This window comes from Electrophorus electricus, chromosome 1 (assembly GCF_041902795.1).
Source record: "Electrophorus electricus isolate QZ-2024a chromosome 1, ASM4190279v1, whole genome shotgun sequence".
In the NCBI taxonomy this organism is placed as follows: domain Eukaryota; kingdom Metazoa; phylum Chordata; class Actinopteri; order Gymnotiformes; family Gymnotidae; genus Electrophorus; species Electrophorus electricus.
In genome coordinates this window covers 38,159,255-38,177,174 of record NC_137497.1, presented here as the reverse complement: position 1 = coordinate 38,177,174, position 17,920 = coordinate 38,159,255, and the positions used below count along the sequence as shown (strand labels likewise).

Below are 17,920 nucleotides of genomic sequence, written 5' to 3'. Positions count from 1 at the left end.
GCATGCGTGTTCATGTCTGGTTGAGGGCATACACATCACTCGCAATCCAGTTACCGCTAGGGACTTGTAGGCTCCTGTGACATGCGCTCACAAATCCTTTGTGTGTGTGTGTGTGTGTGTGTGTGTGTGTGTTTGACTGTGTATGTGAGGACAGAAATGCACTGCTTTTTAAATCCTTTTATGACAGTATTGCACTTTGGAAGAGCAGGCCTATTAATCCAGACTTAGTGCCATTATTGCCTTAATAAGATCACTGGCTGTGCAGTACAGGATTAAACACTCCGAACATAAGTGACGCTGTCAGTTCTCACGGATAGAGGAAGCCTGTCCTCATCCTCTCCCTCTCTTTCCCTCTCTGTGATGTCTACATACTAATAGTCATGGATTGTGTTGTAAGCATTGACATGAAGGAGTAGGAAAAAAGACTGGTAGAGAGTGAACAGAGCCTAGCCTTAGAAAGTCACAACAGAGTGCGGAAAACTGTATCCCTGTAGTGTTTCACACTATCCGCTCTTCAGTCTACACTGTGTGTGTGTGTGTGTGCGCGCGCGTGTGTGTGTGAGTGTGTGTGTGTGTGCGCGCGTGTGTGTGTGTGTGCGTGTGTGTGTGTGTGTGTGTGTGTGTGCGTGTGTGTGTGTGTGTGTGTGTGTGTGTGTGTGTGTGTGCCTTAGAAACTGTAGTCCGTAGCTCGCTAGCTTTCTCTCCAGTACTACATGAGTTGCTGCTCCAGACCGATAAGTCCCAGTCAGTGTCTGACAGTTACCTTAACTTTATCCACAGTGAGTGTTGACAGGCCTCTAAACTGTGTAGCATTCCAGCAGCGGGATGGCAGTGAAGCCTTGGCCAGCAGCTCCGACTAGGAGCTTCATCAGCTCCACCAGCTCACGGAATTTTTCAGCTCTTGCAGGAGGCTTAAGGCTAATCACTGTTGCGAGAGATGCGGTCCCTAGTTTAACAGGCAGGATCCCGGGGCTTGTATGAGGGCTCTCGTCTCCTGGCTTAAATGCGGGTGTATGCAGAGACAGACAGACAGACAGACAGACAGACAGACAGACAGACAGAGAGTTTCAGTTGATTAAAAGGGTTAATGAGGAGCAGTTATGTCAGCTCCTGCTCCTCCAGATCTGATGGCCAAGGCCTGAGTGGTAAGAGGACATTGGCAGGTGGGAGGGCTGTCTCCCTGCGCCTCCTCCCCATTGGGAGGTGATGGCTGAGAGAGGGTCAGTGAATGGGTCAGCTCTGTAACACAAAGGAGCTTGCAAAGGTCCATGACAAGCTGCGGAGGTCCAATCCGCTCTAGAGCCCCTGGGAGCCTGCCCCTGTGGGTCTCACTACAGCGTCTGCCCTCAGGAACACTTTACTTAAACACACACACACGCACACACACACACACACACACAAGATGCGAATGTCTCTGCTGCCATATCTGTGTGGAAGAAAGGAGAATTGAGAGGTAGAAAGCAGCTATGTATTTGAGTGAGAGAGAGTGGGACAGAGAGAGAGAGAGTGGGGGAGAGAGAGAGAGAGAGAGAGAGAGGTGGTGGTTTGTGGGCGTTGATACTACCCATGAGGCCACTTAATGGGCAGTTTGGAATGCAGGGAAAAGACTCAGCTGCCCTCTCCATGGGATTCTGTGTCTTTGAAAAAAGAGAGAGCTGACAAAGAGAGAGAGAGAGAGAGAGAGAGAGAGCTGACAGAGAGAAGGAGAGAGAGCACTGACAGAGGAGAGTGCAGAAGAGAGATGGAGTGAGAGAGAGATGTAGCTGACAGAATGAGAGAGGGAGAGAAAGAGAGAGTGAGAGAGAGTGGGGGCGTTTGGGGTAAATCCTCATCTGCCTGCTGGTTTGTTGAAGGTCTGTTTTATTTCTCAGGCTGGAGAAAGGGCTCTCCTGCCTCCTCTCCTCCAAGTGTTGGTCATCGCTCAGGTGTGTGTGTGTGTGTGTGTGTGTGTGTGTGTGTGTGTGTGTGTGTGTGTGTGTGCGTGCGTGTGTGCGCGCGTGCGTGCGTGTGTGTGTGTGTGTGTGTGTGTGTGTGTGTGTGTGTGTGTGCGTGTGGACAGTCATTTTCTCATTTGGCTGGGAGGAGCCAAACCCAAAGGTTCTAGACACAAGCCTCATAAAGCACATAAAGCACATAAAGCACATAAAGCACTGCTCAAAGCAAACTCGCAGACTTCAGCTTCCCAGGGAGCTTTCAGCGTGACCAGACCCGTCCCGTGTGTGTGTGTGTCTGAACATTCCCAAAGAAAATTTGTCCTGACAGCACTATTACTGGGCTAGAAGTTGCGGCATTGTACAGTCATAAAAGTTCAGTTTTGACGGATCTTTAGTATCCGCGTGTTTTTACAAAAAAAACTTCACCCCCTCTGTGTCTGGATTAAAGCTTCTCTCTGCTTCCCATCTCCACTCTGACTCCACTCCGGGGCTCCAGATCAAGCAGCACGTGTGATATTAGCAATCCTGTAGTCTTATCTCTCACGTTTGTTAGCCAGATGTCCTACACAGATGCTTTCTTCATTTCATAGTGGATCCATATGTGTGTGTGTGTGTGTGTGTTCTGCAGCTGGGTAGTGTGAGGAAGCTCTAGGAGTCATCGCAGCGTAGACCTCCAAACCTCAGTGTCATGTACCATTATGCATTCATGCATTACAAGACTTGATTTAGTTCAGCTCAGTTGTTCTTCTGTAGTTTTTTTAATGATCACAGAAAGAAGCAACATTCTGACCTCCAGTGCCACACTTTACATTCACTTTCAGTAATATTTAATCATCTCTCTTTGTCTCTCTCCATTTATTCTCTCCATTCCATCCTTTTTTCCTCTCATTCTCGTTGTATCACTTTTCCCTCTTTTGCTCTTTTTTTCTCCATTCTTATCTCTACCTCTCGCCCTTTGTCTGTTTCTTCTTCTCTTCCTATGTCTCCGGATGTCTCTCCTCCTCTCACACTCATTTTCTCTCTTACCCCCCCGGAACAGAGGATGACACCGCTGGTTCTCCGTACCATCGCGAGAGGCGTAACGCGATCAGCGGGCAGGCAGCAGGCCTGGGTCTGGTGGCCTCCAAGCTAAGTGAGGAACCATCCACCTCCACGGAAGAGCGCCCCTCGCTGGTCAAGAAGGAACTGCATGCCTCGCTGCCCCACCTGGCTGACCACACTCTCCCCTACCGGGGCACGCTCTTCACCATGGACCCTCGCAATGGCTACCTGGACCCCCACTACAGTGAGTCAATGTACAGTACATGCCCTAATAGCTAAGGGGTCCTTACTGATATCACTGACATGAGATTAAGACGTTTATCAACATACAGAGTGATGTGTAGAGTTATACACACAAAAGCCTTGGGAGAAAGTCACCTTTCTGGAAGTTTAAAAACAGCACAGCTTTGTCCAGTAAATCACCGCACACGGCCACTGGCGTGTGATCGGCCATGTGGGTCAATTTACACACTGAAGCAGTCAGACTTGACGGTTAAAAGAGGACTTTTGGCATGGTGGGGAGACGGAGTTCCCGAGACGCTCAGGAAAAATAGGACTCGCAGGAAACCCAGTGGTGTTGTGTCGCGCAAGACTGTCAAGAGTTTCCTTGTTCTCAGTCTCCAGGTCTGAAATTCGACGTTGCACACAAGTCTAGCAGGCACGAAGCTTCATGCGTGCCCTGTGAGCCAAGCTGAGACCAGGGGATTCAGCTCAGCTGCGCTCCGTATGCAGGAGAGGCAGGGTAGATTTATTCCTCTGTGCAAGTTGAAAAGCAAAACTGCAGACAGACTGATTGGGCCTGACATTTGACTATTTGCTCCTTTTCCCCCTCTCGCTTTCTCTCCTTCTTCTCTTTTCTGTCTCGGGAGAGGTAGCATGGGCGAACGAGTCACTGCGTTCCCTAATTCCCTCATTAGGGGCCGAGAGTAAGCACACAACTCCCTCATCAGCACACTGATCAAAGCACTGCAGGGTGGAGAACCGTCGAGCCTTCTTTCACTCTTTCTCTCTCTCTCTTTCTCTCTTCATTTCTCTGACTCCCATTGGAAGGTGTCAGCAGTAGAACGAGGGAGCAAGAGAAAGAGAAAGAGGGAGGAAAAAAGAGCGAGAGAGAGAGAGAGAGAGAAAGAGAGATGATGTGTGCAGGCGCCTTTTACGAGGTTAATTTGGCCGAGCACCTTTTGCCCGGTCGTCCCCCGCGGACTGGAATTCGATGTGATGGCTTGTTTAGTTTGGCTAAATTGGGCTGGAGCTGGCCTGACAGTGTAGTCTTAATCCACTGCACTTAATGACTCTCTCCCGCCCTCCCTCGCTCCCTCTCCCACACTCCCACATTTTGCCTCCATCTCCTGGAGCGTTTACTGTATCTCCCTTTAACTACTTCATTAGCCGCACCCTTATTTTCCGCGCTCCGCCAGCACCGGCCCGGCTGACTCGCCCGAACGCAGAAAGCTTGAATACAGTCCGGCCGATCAGGGCCGTCGCAAATTGCGACGTCGCCTGCTAATAACAGCCTGTCCAGCTCAGCAAGACCGCCACCTTTCATGAAGGTGGAGAACAGGCTCGGTTGGGGAGGTGAGGGCACCGGGGTGGGGGCCGGTGGTGGGCAGCGCCACGGGTCCAAACCTGGAGGGACAAAGTGAAGAACAAGAAAGTTACAACCCAAGGGTGAAAGAAAAAGGCCAGAGGGAAGTGAGAGAAAGAGAGAATCCAGGCAAAGGGAAGGAAAGAGGAGGCTGGAGCCCAACGGGGCCCTAGTGGGTTTGGTCGGGGTGGGGGGGTGGGGTCAGGCTCCAGGAGCCACCAAGATCAAAGGTCACATGCAAGAGTCACCATCCTCAACAGAAGAATTGAAAGGAGCTGGAGAAGTCAAAGGGGCCACCCGGTCCAGAGAAAACCCATTTTTCCGCTTGGGGGACCTCAACAGCAGGAAAATGGAGCACAGGGTGGAGAAAACCAGCCTGGTCCCGAGAAGAATTCCGAGGGCAAGAGCGATTTTATTGGATATTGTATGAAGTGGGAGGAAGAGCCCTGGCCCTGTCCTGACCCCTCTGAGGCTGGCCTTGAGTTACCAGGATTCTGGCCAGGCCCCTCGGTGCTGGATAATTAAACCAGGACCCAGGCGCTCACACTGTACAGGGGCAGCCAGCGCAGTGGGTGAGCCGATACAGTAACAGCGGCAGCGATTGTGCGCAGCTGTTTCTGTTTTTCTCCTGTTTCACCATTAATTAAAATGAGGGTGAATTGTTGGTTGCAAGTGTGTGCTTAGGGTCTGAGGCTCGTGCCGTCTCTCAGGTCTCCTCTCCTGAGGGGAGGGATTGAGCAGGATGGTAAGTTCTCACACCACCCCCAGCCCCAGAAGTCTGTGCAACAGCTCTATAAAAAAAAAAATCTCTGGTGCCAATCACTTGCTACCATAGCCTTTGAGGTGTGAAAAATATTGACCCTTAAACTCCAGTGGAACCAAGTCATGACACACATGGCTATGTTCACACACACTTTCCTCCAGAGCTCCTTTTCCTCTTTGCAGATCCATCAAGTCATAAACGTATCCCAGGTGTGTGTAAGCATGTGATTGTGGGTGTGTGTGTGTGTCCGTGTGTGTGATGGAGAGCGGCCCCTCACTCTTTGTGCTGCGTAGGCACTAGCAGGGGGAGGCAGGCGGCGAGCCGGCTAAAGCGCGATCCGTCTTCCCGCCAGCCCGCAGGCAGGGCCTAATGCTCCTAAACGAGCCACCACCTGCCACCCCGGGAGCACCTGGTCGCCAAGGCAACGGGCCGCGGCACCCCACCCCCTCCGCCTCGGCCTGGGACATATCGGGGGGGGGGTGTGTTTGTGAGATCTGGGGGGGGGACCAATACAGCAAGGCCGCATGCCCCTCCCCTGTTTCTTCCTCTCCTTCCTTGGCTCCACCCACCTTCCACGCCTCCTCGCCGGTAAGTTGCGCTTGGCAGCTCCTTCCTCACCGCGGTGTAAAGAGGCGCACAGAATAAATAGCTCTCTTTGCACGCATTAGTGAAATCACTATTCCTGAGCCTTGGTCACCCTTTGATAAGAGTCACCGTATCATCCCGCTTACCGCCCTAGTAGCACGCACGATGGATAAGACCACCAGATTGAGTGGGGGATTAATGAAAGACAGAGAGAGAGAGAGAGAGAGAGAGAGGGAGAGAGAGAGAGAGAGAGAGAGAGAGAGAGAGAGGACGGCTTTAGCGCAATTGTGTGCGGGCCTGTATGCGCCGCTAGCGTTGCAACATCTGTTTATATTGTAGCCTGATTAGAGGGTCACCAGGACACAGCAACAGCAAGCCGTTTGCTGGCTAAGCGACTTCTCCACTCCGCTGTGGGGGGGGGGGGGGGGCTCCGCTTCTTCTGCCTCCACAGCTTCTTCTTTCCTTCAGCAGATGTGCTCGTGACTGTGAAAGAGGCGTGTCCCATTACGGGAATTAAAATCATGCCGAATCGAATGCCTGCCTGCCTTTCAGAGGCTTCTGGAAACAGTAAGGGGGAGGAAGCGAGGAAGTACAGTTGCGAGTTCCCTGGACAAACTGCACCCCAACAGTAGTGGCATTCACGTCCCTCACCACTCTTTTGGCAGGCCGGGTGGATTGTTGAGCATTTTTGAGTTTTAGCTGCTTTAGTACAACCGCCCTTGACATTCAAGACTGGGACCGAGATCGCTGCTTCTAAGTTTACCCACTGTTGGCCAGTAAGAACAACAGAACACCAGTGGAGGAGCCAGGTTCAGTGCTCAGCGCTCTGGCTCAGATAAAGATCTTTCCAGCAGCTTTTGACCTGTAATCCTTTGTCCAGGGCTCCGCTGACATCTTACTTCTAAGAGCACTAACTCGGTAGGTGGAGAACGAAAGACCTCCGGCCCTAATAAACCGACCCAGCCATGGATCTCTGGCTTCTCGCGCCCGGGCCAGGCGCCCTGTCTGGGGATCTTCCCCACCTCAGTGCCCTTGGTGGAGCATAGCAGGCCGCCGGCAGCCCGTGGGATGGGGGACGGCGCTGGTAGTGAGGCGCTGATGGAGGCCATCCAGCAGGCAGTACAGGCGGAGCCGCTCAGCTGCCCTGGACAGGCGGGACGTCGGATCAGCCGCTCCCCCCGCACATCTGACCTCTGCAAACCACTGACCTGCACAAGGCAGCTGTCAGGAGTAAGAACGTGGGCCGCATAGCAAAAGCTCGGATTCTATTTAACTTTACAAAGTGGAAAGTCACAGCTTACACACTGGAAAGGAGCCGCATGTCCATGCAGGGACGCTTATGTCAGAGCTCCCGTCTTCCCTGTATAGTTCAGTTCTGTGAGGTATGGGTCTCTGATAATGTCTCCAGTACAACTCACTTAGCGATCAAGCTTAGATAAATAATGACCAGAATATAAACATGCAAATCCAAGATTAAATTGCACCTGCAATGAGAAAGGTCCTTGGAAGAATTTAAACACAGATCACATTTAAAATTTAAAATGAGCTATAAAACCCCAGCCCCCAAAAGTACCATGCTGGCAACAGGGCCGAGGGCCGAGGTTTCGGCCCTGGCGAGGTGGCACGACAAGCTAGAACTGGAGGTGCTGGGGTATGCGAGGGGTGGGGTTTGCTGGGCCGAGGGGGCCGGCATGCCATGGGCACGCTCCAGGCTTTGGGAAGAGCCCGCACTCCTCCATCTGCACCCTTTCATGACAAAAGGGAAACATCAGTGACATTAGTCCCCAACGCGCCCCAGCCGAACAGATCAGGCCCTTTTATGAAGCTTATTAGAGGCGGCTCGTCATGTTGGGCCTCAGCCCGACAGCCCTGTGGCCGATTGGCCCACTCAACGCACTTCCCTCTCTCTCCTGCCCCGCAGCACTCTGGGACTGCTAGCAGCGGGCCAAGCAACGTGCGCAAAAGGAGCCACGCATTTCTTAAGAACAGCCTAAGCCTTTCTCCCTTTTTATCTGTGCATTATTGATTCTTAAAGAAGAGCGACCGTTTTGGGGCCCCGTTGCAATCGTGCCTGCAACATCTGTGCCTCCTCTCGCTCCCACGCCGAACTAAAACAAACCACCGCTCAGCGCCAAACACGCACGCTTGCAAAAAGCACTAATCTCGCTTACAAAAAAAAAAAAAGCTTCAAGTCTTGAGTGAGATTTCAGAGTTATTCTGAAATGGGGAAATTGCAGCTATAAATAGCAGAGAAAAGCAGCGCTAAGACGTTAGAGTCAAAGACGTAAGAAGCGGCTGCGATAAGTCCCCCACCCCCCTGAGATGTGTTTCTTAGTCTGGACAGGCAAAGGCTAAAATCATCTCATCTCCACTTTCTCCTCTCTCTCCTCTTCCTCATCTGCTCTTCCTCATCATTCTTCTGCATGACACTACACAGGCACTACACAGAGAGCACATCTCAATCCAGACCTCTGTGGGCACGTTAGTGTGTGTGCTTGTGTTTGTGTGTGTGTGTGTGTGTGTGTGTACGTGTGAGCACGTGTGTGTGAGCGTGTGTGTGTCTCTCCAGCTCCGGGCCTTGCTGAAGCACATTCTGGGAGGAGTGGGTCAGGAGAGAAAGCAGTAATTAAAATGGGTCCTTTCTTTATTATGGACCTGAACTCGATAAGGCGAGGTACATTCCTGCCCCTTGTACTTAGAGCACAAGAGAGGGCCACAGGAGACTAACAGGGAGAGAAGAGAGAGAGAGTGAGTGAGCATGTCAGGGATGGGGGAGGAAGAGAGGGAGAGAGGGAGAGAGGGAGGTAACAAAGCAGGAAATGAAAAGAGACATAAAAGAGAAGGAGCTGAAGGAGGTCAGGCCCATCACAGGCTTAGGACTGCCTTCAAAGATGGCTGGGACAGGTGGCAGCTCCAGACAATCTCACTCCACAGAGCAGCATCCTCTCCGGGGGAGATAAGGGGTCCCTCCATCCACCCCCTCTCTCCTCCTCTCCTCTGCTCTCCCCTCCCCTCCTCCCCCCACGCGCCTCCTCTCCTGCTCGGCGCACGCCGTGCGGGGCTCTTTGATGTGTGCGTGGCGGGAGCGCTTGGCTGGGGTAGAGGGAGGTGAGAGGTTTGCCGCTCAGCAGTCTCAGAGGTGCCCGCCACTCTCTGCTCTCATTAAAGCAGGGGGACTCTGGGTTAATCAGCTTTGAGGGTCACACACACGTGCGCACGCCCGTGCTCACGCTCGCGCGCTGACTGATACTCTCGCACACTCTCTGCATGCACGCACACATATGCACACAGGGACACGCAAGCGCACACTTTGTCTGCCTGCCCAGGCAAAGCCACCCTTGGGCACCACCTGCATGAGAAGGAGATAGCCGAAGAGAGGAAGGGAGGAATCAGCGTGACCAGAGTTCCTTGCTGCTGTGAGCCTCTGCTTAAACTCTTTGTTGTCTGTTGCTCTCGCGTGTTCTCTTCCGTCCTTAATTGTTCCACCTTCTCGCTCGCCTCCCCTGAGCTTCTATCCCTCCTCCCGAAGCTCCTGTCTCCTGACGCTACCCAGCTAAGGCTGCTTGTAAGTGTGTCAGGGGTTATTTAGGAGGAAGTTGTTTGGCAGGATGGCATAAATGGATTACAACTCGGGCTTGGTCTCAGGCCGAAGCTCCGCAGAGATCGTGAGCTCTGTTACAAGAGGAAAAGAAAGAGGTGAGAGAGATCGAGAGAGAGAGAGAGAGAGAGAGAGAGAGAGAGAGAGAGAGGAAGAGGGGGATGAGGAGAAGAAGGATGGAATCCAGAATTAATGTGTTCTGGGCTGTAAATGGTGATAGCAGTACATAAGCAGAAGATATGCTACATTTTTAATAACTATTCTGGGCGCAACCATGTACAGACAGAACAATCTCGCTGAAGTGTTTCCCTTATAACATAAGCACAGTTTCCAGCGGTGCTTGGCTGCGGGTTACCAAACCAACCCCACTGTTTGCATCATTGTCCTGGCCTTGTGCCTTTGAGTGAGACATGTTGAAATTAAAATGTAAATAACAATGAGCTCCCAGTGTTCCATCTTCAGATGGAGAACAGAAAAGGTTTCCACTCCTCCTGGTGTCAGGTGTGTTTGAAGGGGCAGGGCTACGCAAACACAGGTGGACCTGTGCCAGCGGTGCTCAGATCCCAATTGGCTCCTCAGAGCCAGGGCACGGCCGCCCAGTGCCGATCACCTCGGCTGTGAACGAGGAGGAGACCTCAAGCCTCTGGCTGGGAGCGCCCGAGGTCGTAGTGCCGGTATGAAGGGGAGGGCTGCCCTTAAAGACGACACGACCAAAATGGCTCTCCGAGGACAATTAGATGGTCGTCTCTGAGTGCCCTTTGTGGGGTCTTGTTCTGCGCGCCGGGAATCACCACCTCCCGACCCCCTCGCGGATTATGCTGGGCAAGGAACAGTGAATTTGTGACTATGGATCTGCAGAAAAGCGGAGGGCAAGATATAGAGTGAGAAATGTAAAGTGAGAGAGTGAGAGTGAGACGGATAGGGCGGGTTAGGCAGAGGTCTTAATTTGCCCTGCTGTGTTGACCCCTGTCTGCCACAGTGACCTGGCTGTAATTAAACTGATTGCTTTGATACAGAGTCACCTCCTTCTCTCTCTCTCTCTCTCTCTCTCTCTCTCTCTCTCTCTCTCTCTCTCTGTCTTTCTCTCTCTCTCAGGTCCAGAAATCAATAGAGTGTACTTCTGACAGTGTGAGAAAAAAGGCTTGTTTATTTGTTATCAGGACAATTAGGGCAGTATACCCACCCCCATGCATTTGCTAAAAAAGTATTTTATTTGTCTGTCATGGAATGGTCCCTTGGTTTCCCACAGTAAGCACATAATGGTGCCAGGAATCAGAAAGCAAGAAACAATTTAAAAGTAGGTGGCAATCAGCAATATGAATTATTTGTTTTCTCCATCTGTTTCCCATCTTAATAATTCATATGGTCAAATTAAGAGGTGACAGAACTTTCAGCAGTGAAGCAATAAGCCCACTCAACCCTCCACTTTCTCATTTCTCATCTCCCTCTATTTCTATCTCTCTCTCTCTCTCGTGCCTCCACTTTTAGAGCATTAGGCTAATTTATTCAGCAGTAATTAGTCTATTGGAGTTCCAACAATGTAGGACTGTAATTAAACAAAACGCACAAAAGTGGGGCGTAACACCCGCGGAGTACGAGCCCAAGCAGCCGCGTGTGTGTTTACACGCAGGAACAGCTGGGTGCCAGGCTCTCAGGAAACACTGGTTTAACCTTCCCACCTGCCTCCCAGCCTGCTCTGGGGTTTTGCGCTGACATTTAGTCACTTCTAAGCAGGACTGCATGTTACATTATTGAACCACAATGTAGTCAATTCTACATCCACACATTCTAAAACAAAGGCATTCTTCAAAGGTCCAAAATCTCCTTTGTCTCCCTCTGACTCTCTCGCTCTCTGACTTTCTCTCTGGCCCTGTCTTTCTCTCTGTTTGTCTTTCTCCCTCTTTCTCCCTCTTTCTCTCTCTCTCTCTCTCTCTCTCTCTATGTCTCTCTTGTTCTCTCCATAAGGTTTATCTCTCAACATGTAGTGCTTCACAGTGTATGAATGTATGAATTGCTCTTTAATAGCCTTTACCTCCTGACACTGAGCTAAAGTTTGATAAACAAAACCATGCGGTGGTTAAGACCAGCATTTTCCAACTTGGAATGTTCCCAACTGTTGATACTCCTGATCTGGAAAAAGTTATTCATGCTTCTGTTACATCCCAACTGGATTTCTGTAATGCACTGTGTTATGGGATTAATGAGACATCTCATTTGTCTATAGCTGCTCCAACACATTGCAACTCGAATATTAACCGGTACAGAGTCCATTTCTTCAGTGCATTACCCTGTGTTGTCCCCCAGTTCATTACAGAATCCAGTTTAAGGTGGCTTTGAGAGATTTTGGTGTTTTAAATGGATTTGCACCTGCTCCTCTGACAGGCCCACTGTCTCCGTAGACGCTAAAGGGGGTGTGGCCTTTGCTATGGCTGTGCTGGGACCATGGAACACTCCAGCAGCTGATATTCCATTGATTTCCCATAAATGCTTGATTTTAAATCCGAGTTTAAAACACATTTTTAGAGATGGGCATTCAACAAGTTGAACATTGCTTGAGGATTGTATGGAGTAGTGTCAGCATATCTGTTGTGTGTGAAAGACACTGATATAAGTGGAAACAGATGGTGTGACAAGCTTGCTTGGTTGTAAAGCACTTTGGTTTTAATGTGCTGTGTAAATAAAACTTACTAACGTACTCTAAATGTAGTTCTGTGCACACTCACATGCACACACACACACACACACATGCATGGCCCACACACACACACACACACACATGCATGGCCCATACACACACACACACACACACACACACACACACACACACACACACACATACACAGCTTAATGCTTCTGGGCCCCTCAGTCATCAGCTCAGTCAAGGCGTGCATGTTTGAGCAGTGAGGTCATGAGTGAGGAGTGAAGTAGCATAATGATATCTGGCAGCAAGTGTGTGTGCTTGCACACACACACACACACACACACACACACACCAGTTCGACAGAGCCATCATATGTTCCACATTAATGATTCACATAGCACTCGACTTTCTCTCTCTTGATAACTTTATTTCCTCACATCTCTCGCTCTTAAACTCTCTCTTCCTCTCACCCTCACCCTCACTCTTAGTCTCTGTCTCCCTCTCTCTCTCTCTCCACTCCCACAGCAGTCTGTCACTGTGTCACTGGACTTGCCCAGCAGAAGCAGTTCTGTGTTCAGCGTGTCTGTCGAAGACATCGTTGCCGCGGACGCCTCATCTGGGTGTTGCCGGCTCCTCCCACTATGCCGCTCTCCCGGACCGCGTCACATGGCTAAAGTGACTCTTATTGTTTTGCTACTTCTCAATTGCCTTCCGATGTGCTGGTGAGAATACAATTACTTCTCAATCAGAGAGATCACGTCTCCACCAATCCCCCACAGAGACGCCGTAATGAAACTTTATAGGAGCACGAGGCAGAGAGGGACTCTGTGGAGAGTGTGCCGGGGCCTGATGTTATTAACTGCTCAGGGCTGTATTTTCCCCCTTTTAAAATAATTATGATCGTACCCTGCTTTTCCTTTCCTTCAGAGCAGGCCATGTTTGCCTTTCCATTAGAAAGTAATGGAGTCTGGTCAAAGTTTGCCTCTAATCGGCCCCTTTCATTAAAACCCATTTGTAATCATGTCTTAATGAGTGCAGTTTAAAATAATGACAGGGAGGAATTAGTGCCGCCACTATACAAAGTTATTCGTTCGAAAGAGAGAGAGAGAGAGAGAGAGAGAGAGAGAGAGAGAGAGGGAGAGAAAAGAAAGCACTCAAAAGAGGAAAGAAGCAACAAATAGACAGAAAATGTATCATGCTTACCATTTAAAAAAAAAAACTTTAAACAGGCATGCCACTTCTGGGAGCACTCTGCTGTGACCAGTAGGGGTTTTGTTTTTTTTTGTTTTATTTAAAAATACTTATCTATCTTATTTAAAAATACTTATCTATCTATCTATCTATCTATCTATCTATCTATCTATCTATCTATCTATCTATCTATCTATCTATCTATCTATCTATCTATTTATTTATTTGTGTGTGTGTGTGTGTGTGTGTGTGTGTGTGTGTGTGTGTGTGTGTGTGTGTGTGTGTGTGTGTGCGTGTGCCAGAACCGTGAGCGAATCCTATAGGCAGTGCATGGTCAGTTTCCGGCGTGTCCTGTTGCTGCACTGTACAAGACCCAGGCCTGCGCCTCACGGGGGTAAAACGCGAGTTTTCTGCCTCACCAGCAAATCCTGCTGCGCGGAGCACTCGCACTTCCCTTTAATCTCCCCCTCTCCTTTTATTGGCCATATACGTTACCCATAATCCTCAGCGGACACAAAGCGTAGCAGTTTACCGAAAGCGCACGCAGGCAGACTCAGGAGAGCTGGTGCATTTTTTTCCGTGGTTGTTTTTCCGTGTGGTAAGCGCGGCTGAAGCAGAGTTAGTCACGACATGTGTGATACCCCCCCACCCCCCCCACCCCCATCCCTGCAGCTGTTTGTCTCCACTCTAAACAGGCACAAATAAACACAGCAAACAGGACTTCCCCCCAGAGCAGGACAATTTTGCTCTTTTAGCAAGCCGAGCCAGAGACGGGCCCTCCGGATGGGGCGGAGATGGATGGCGGGCCAGAACGCCAGTCCTCCTCTTCTTCTTTTGTTCTCTTGTTTATTCTTTTTTATTTCCTTTTTTATTTTCAGGCTCAACATTCTGCTAGTGTGTACCTCTGGTGGCACGGGCTGCTGTGTGTGTGTGTGTATGTGTGAGCGTGTGTGTGTGTGAGTGTGTGTGTGCGTGTGCGTGTGTGTGTGTGTGTGTGTGTGTGAGGATAGATGCAGGGCTTCAGCAATGTAAACTTCAGATTCAAACAAAAGCCTGTGATGTGGGGCAGAGAGAGAGAGAGAGAGAGAGAGAGAGAGAGAGAGAGAGGAGAATAAGAAGAGGATAAGCTCAGAGAAGTAAAAGAAAGGGAGCCGCATGTGAATGAGTGGAGTGAGAGAGTGGAGAAGGAGGGAGAGAGGTAGTGGACAGTGTGTGGGGAAGCGGTCCTTTGGAATAAGGGCAAAGACAAAGGGATACAACTGTGTTGAGTGATGGAGTGAGAGAAATGGGAAGAGAGGAAGCGAACACAGAGGTCTTGGTAAAAAAGTGGACTCATTTTTACAGTACAGTGTGATGAAAGAGCTGTTTAAACATTGTTAGTGAAGAATCTTTGACTGAGGCTTTCAGTGTGAGCCTACAATCCAGGACACGGGCCTCTTCATCTTCTCCTCCATCCCTAAGTCTGTAGCTCCTTACCTATAATCTTTATACAGGGAGCTGTTTGTTATGTCTGTTGCTATGAAAACCGGGACTACACTCTTTCATTGTTTGTTTGTTTGTTTGTTTGTTTGTGTGTGTGTGTGTGTGTGTGTGTGTGTGTGTCTGTTTGTGCGTGCGAGTCTCAGCTCTTAAACTTCAGACCGCAGTTCTCGCCCTTTCTGGCAGCATGGAGCCAACGGAACAGGCGGCCATGCGGTGTGTTGGTACATGCTAAGCGGCTCTGTTGTGACGTGAGCAAAGGGAGAAAGCAGCGCTTAATGCCTGGTGCAGCGCCACGCATGCCAGCAGCTGCAGGGTAGAGTTTGAACCCAGCAGAGGGCCAGTGATTGGCCCCAGCGGGCGCCTCTGTGACCTCGACCCACAGAGCCCAGATGTGAACTCAGGGGAGATGCATTTTCTCGTTTCCTCCCATCTTTTTTCCATCTTGCTCTCATTTCTCTTTCCGTTCCTCTTTCATTCTTCTGTTTTTACCTCTTGCTCCTCTTGTCTTTTTCTCTTTCTCTTCTTTTAGATCTCAGTGACTTGCCTTTAAGGTTTGTTCCAGATGTGGCTGTGGCATCTTGTCCTTGTGCCATAAAACCGATCTGGGCCTAGTTTCCCAGTGTAGAATGAGGACCGTCGTAACCCAGCCATTATCAGGCATTACCCCGAGGTCCCTCATCCTGAGTATATTTCACACACCTGACTCAGATCACGAATGGCTAGATAAGTAAATGCTGATTGGAATCAGGTGTGTTCAAGTAGGGAACTCAAAGAATGAGCACAACGCAGGGTCTCCAGGACCAGGTCTAACCAGGTCGCAAGTGTGTGGAAGGGGGTGTGGAACTTGGGCTGTTCTTTGGACTGTTACTGAGGCCCACAGAGTTCAGTCTTTGCCATCTCCACAGCCTCAGGGTTCAGCCAATTCAAGTTTCAACTCACTGGACTGTTTTCTTTTGCCATATGAGTAGCTGTTCAGTTTTTCCTTCGGTTCCTGTTGGGAGTTTAAGCAAAGATTGTACTCCGTAGCCGATTTCATGCCGATTTTGTTGATGTCTTATCTGGGGATTTGCAAAGCCCTCCCACTTCCTGCCAGCACTCGTGACGAATCACATCTTGCACCTCTGTTTGGATCGAATGAATCAGCCAATCTTGTTGCACAGATCTAAAAACACAGGGATGCATATGTCTAAACTTCCATTTAACCACACAGAAAAATGTTTTACCTCAAGGCAGCAAATTTTTTAAAGTGTGTGTTTGAAGCTTGTAAGCAGCATGTAAGATTCTTATGAGAAGAGATAGATGATGCGCCCTATTGGAGATCTGATGATCAGCTCCCAAGTTTGCTTTGCTGAGTGTGTAGATGCGAGGAGCAGTGGTTAGCAAGGAATGGTTGACTGTTGCAGCGGTTCTCACATGTTTTCTCCTCTTACAGCACCAGCTCAGTTTTTCCCTGGGTTTCACCCTCCTGTACCCATCGATGACAGACACACACAGGGGCGGTACATCTACGAGCCGTCACCGGTGCCACCACTCCATGTGTAAGTAAAACACATGCACACACACACTCCTGCTCTCACACACACTCCCAGGGGCTCCCGCTACTCCTTGTGTGAGCAGAACTATGCATGTGAGGAGAGACACATGCACTCAGACACATACATACGAGATCATCAGTATCACTGACACAGAGAGCTGCAGCGATTGGATGAAATAGACTAGAGGCTGCAGCGATTGGATGAAATAGACTAGAGGCTGCAGCGATTGGATGAAATGATCAGTGAAAAGGGGCTGATTTGTTATGAGAATTTTCATATTTCAACACGTACTTTATTAAAATATAAGACAAAATGCCCTTTTAGCCATTATTATTTATAAACAAAAGGATAAAAGAAAACACGACCTGTTACCGGGGCCTTTGATTCAATACCCACATGCCCACATGTTCACATCCTGTGTCCCGCAGTTTAAGTATGACAGCCATCACTCCACTCCCAGCAGCCCTGCAGCCTTTCTTCCTACGAACACATCTCAGCTAATTAGCAGCTGTGCATATTCTACTTTAAATGCAAAGAGGTAAATGATTAAAGAGCAGGATCGCTGCTTTGTACAGGATTTGTTTGAAATTAGAAGCATTTGTAAAAGGTGGTGCTGTAGAGCAGAAGTTGCATGTATCGTGTGTGTGTGTGTGTGTGTGTGTGTGTGTGTGTGTGTGTGTGTGTGTGTGTGTGTGTGGGTGAGTATTAGGTGATGTGAGCCTTGTCTCCCTGTAGGGTGTGATGTGGCTGCTCTAAGGCAAGCTCCTCTGTCTCCCCAGGTGTAGGAATCAAAGGCCTGGAGTAGTGGGGTGGGGGCGCGTTTGGGGTTGGGGGGCATAGCGGAGCTACGCTCGCCGTCATGTCAACATGTGTCAGAGAGCACGCAAATGAGCATGTCAGTGGTGCATGCAAGGAGACGTCACGGCTCGCTCGCGTGTGATTCTCTCTAAGCGCGCTGATCAAGCGCTGTCAGAGCACAGGGAGCAATCGTCCTTGCGCTACATCTGTTCAGCAAGTGCTCACACGTGTGTGCACTCACACACTCTCACTCAGGTGTACATGGACACATTCGCAACTCCCCCTGACACACACTTAGACACTCATGCATACTCATGCATGCACACATTTACACACACACACACACACATGCCTATATTCAGTCAGACACACACATACATGCACATATGCACCCAGACACACACACACACACAGCCTCACTCAATTATACTATACTCTACTGATAGCCACAGCCCAGATCTAAAAAACTAATTTTACTTGATTGCTGTTTTCTGCACCCAGAGAAAAGATTATTAACCTTTGTCTTTCCTCAGTGAAAGCCAAAAAAAAGTATAGAGCATAAAAAGTGTGTCCGTGCGTGCGTACATGTCCTGTCACTTAGACTTAGTTTAGTCACTTAGTTTTTGTTTGGTCCTTCATTTTAAACAGTCCCTGCAGATGCAGGACTTCCCCGGCTCCTCACCAGGCCATCTCTTCTGTCCTCCATTCCATTCTTTTTTCTCATTTCATTTATTAACTTTTCATTGTTTTTCATCCTTTCTTATCTT

The 17,920-nt window shown here is 49.6% G+C and overlaps 1 protein-coding gene across 1 annotated transcript in view; it reads left to right on the top strand.

Moving 5' to 3' along the window:
• gli3 (GLI family zinc finger 3) overlaps nucleotides 1-17,920 on the top strand; it is a 101,264-nt gene that overhangs the window by 37,027 nt on the left and 46,317 nt on the right. The window contains exons 3-4 of the mRNA XM_035526508.2: nucleotides 2,974-3,219; nucleotides 16,253-16,358. Coding sequence (XP_035382401.1) covers nucleotides 2,974-3,219; nucleotides 16,253-16,358 — 352 coding nt within the window. The remainder of the gene's footprint in view (nucleotides 1-2,973; nucleotides 3,220-16,252; nucleotides 16,359-17,920) is intronic.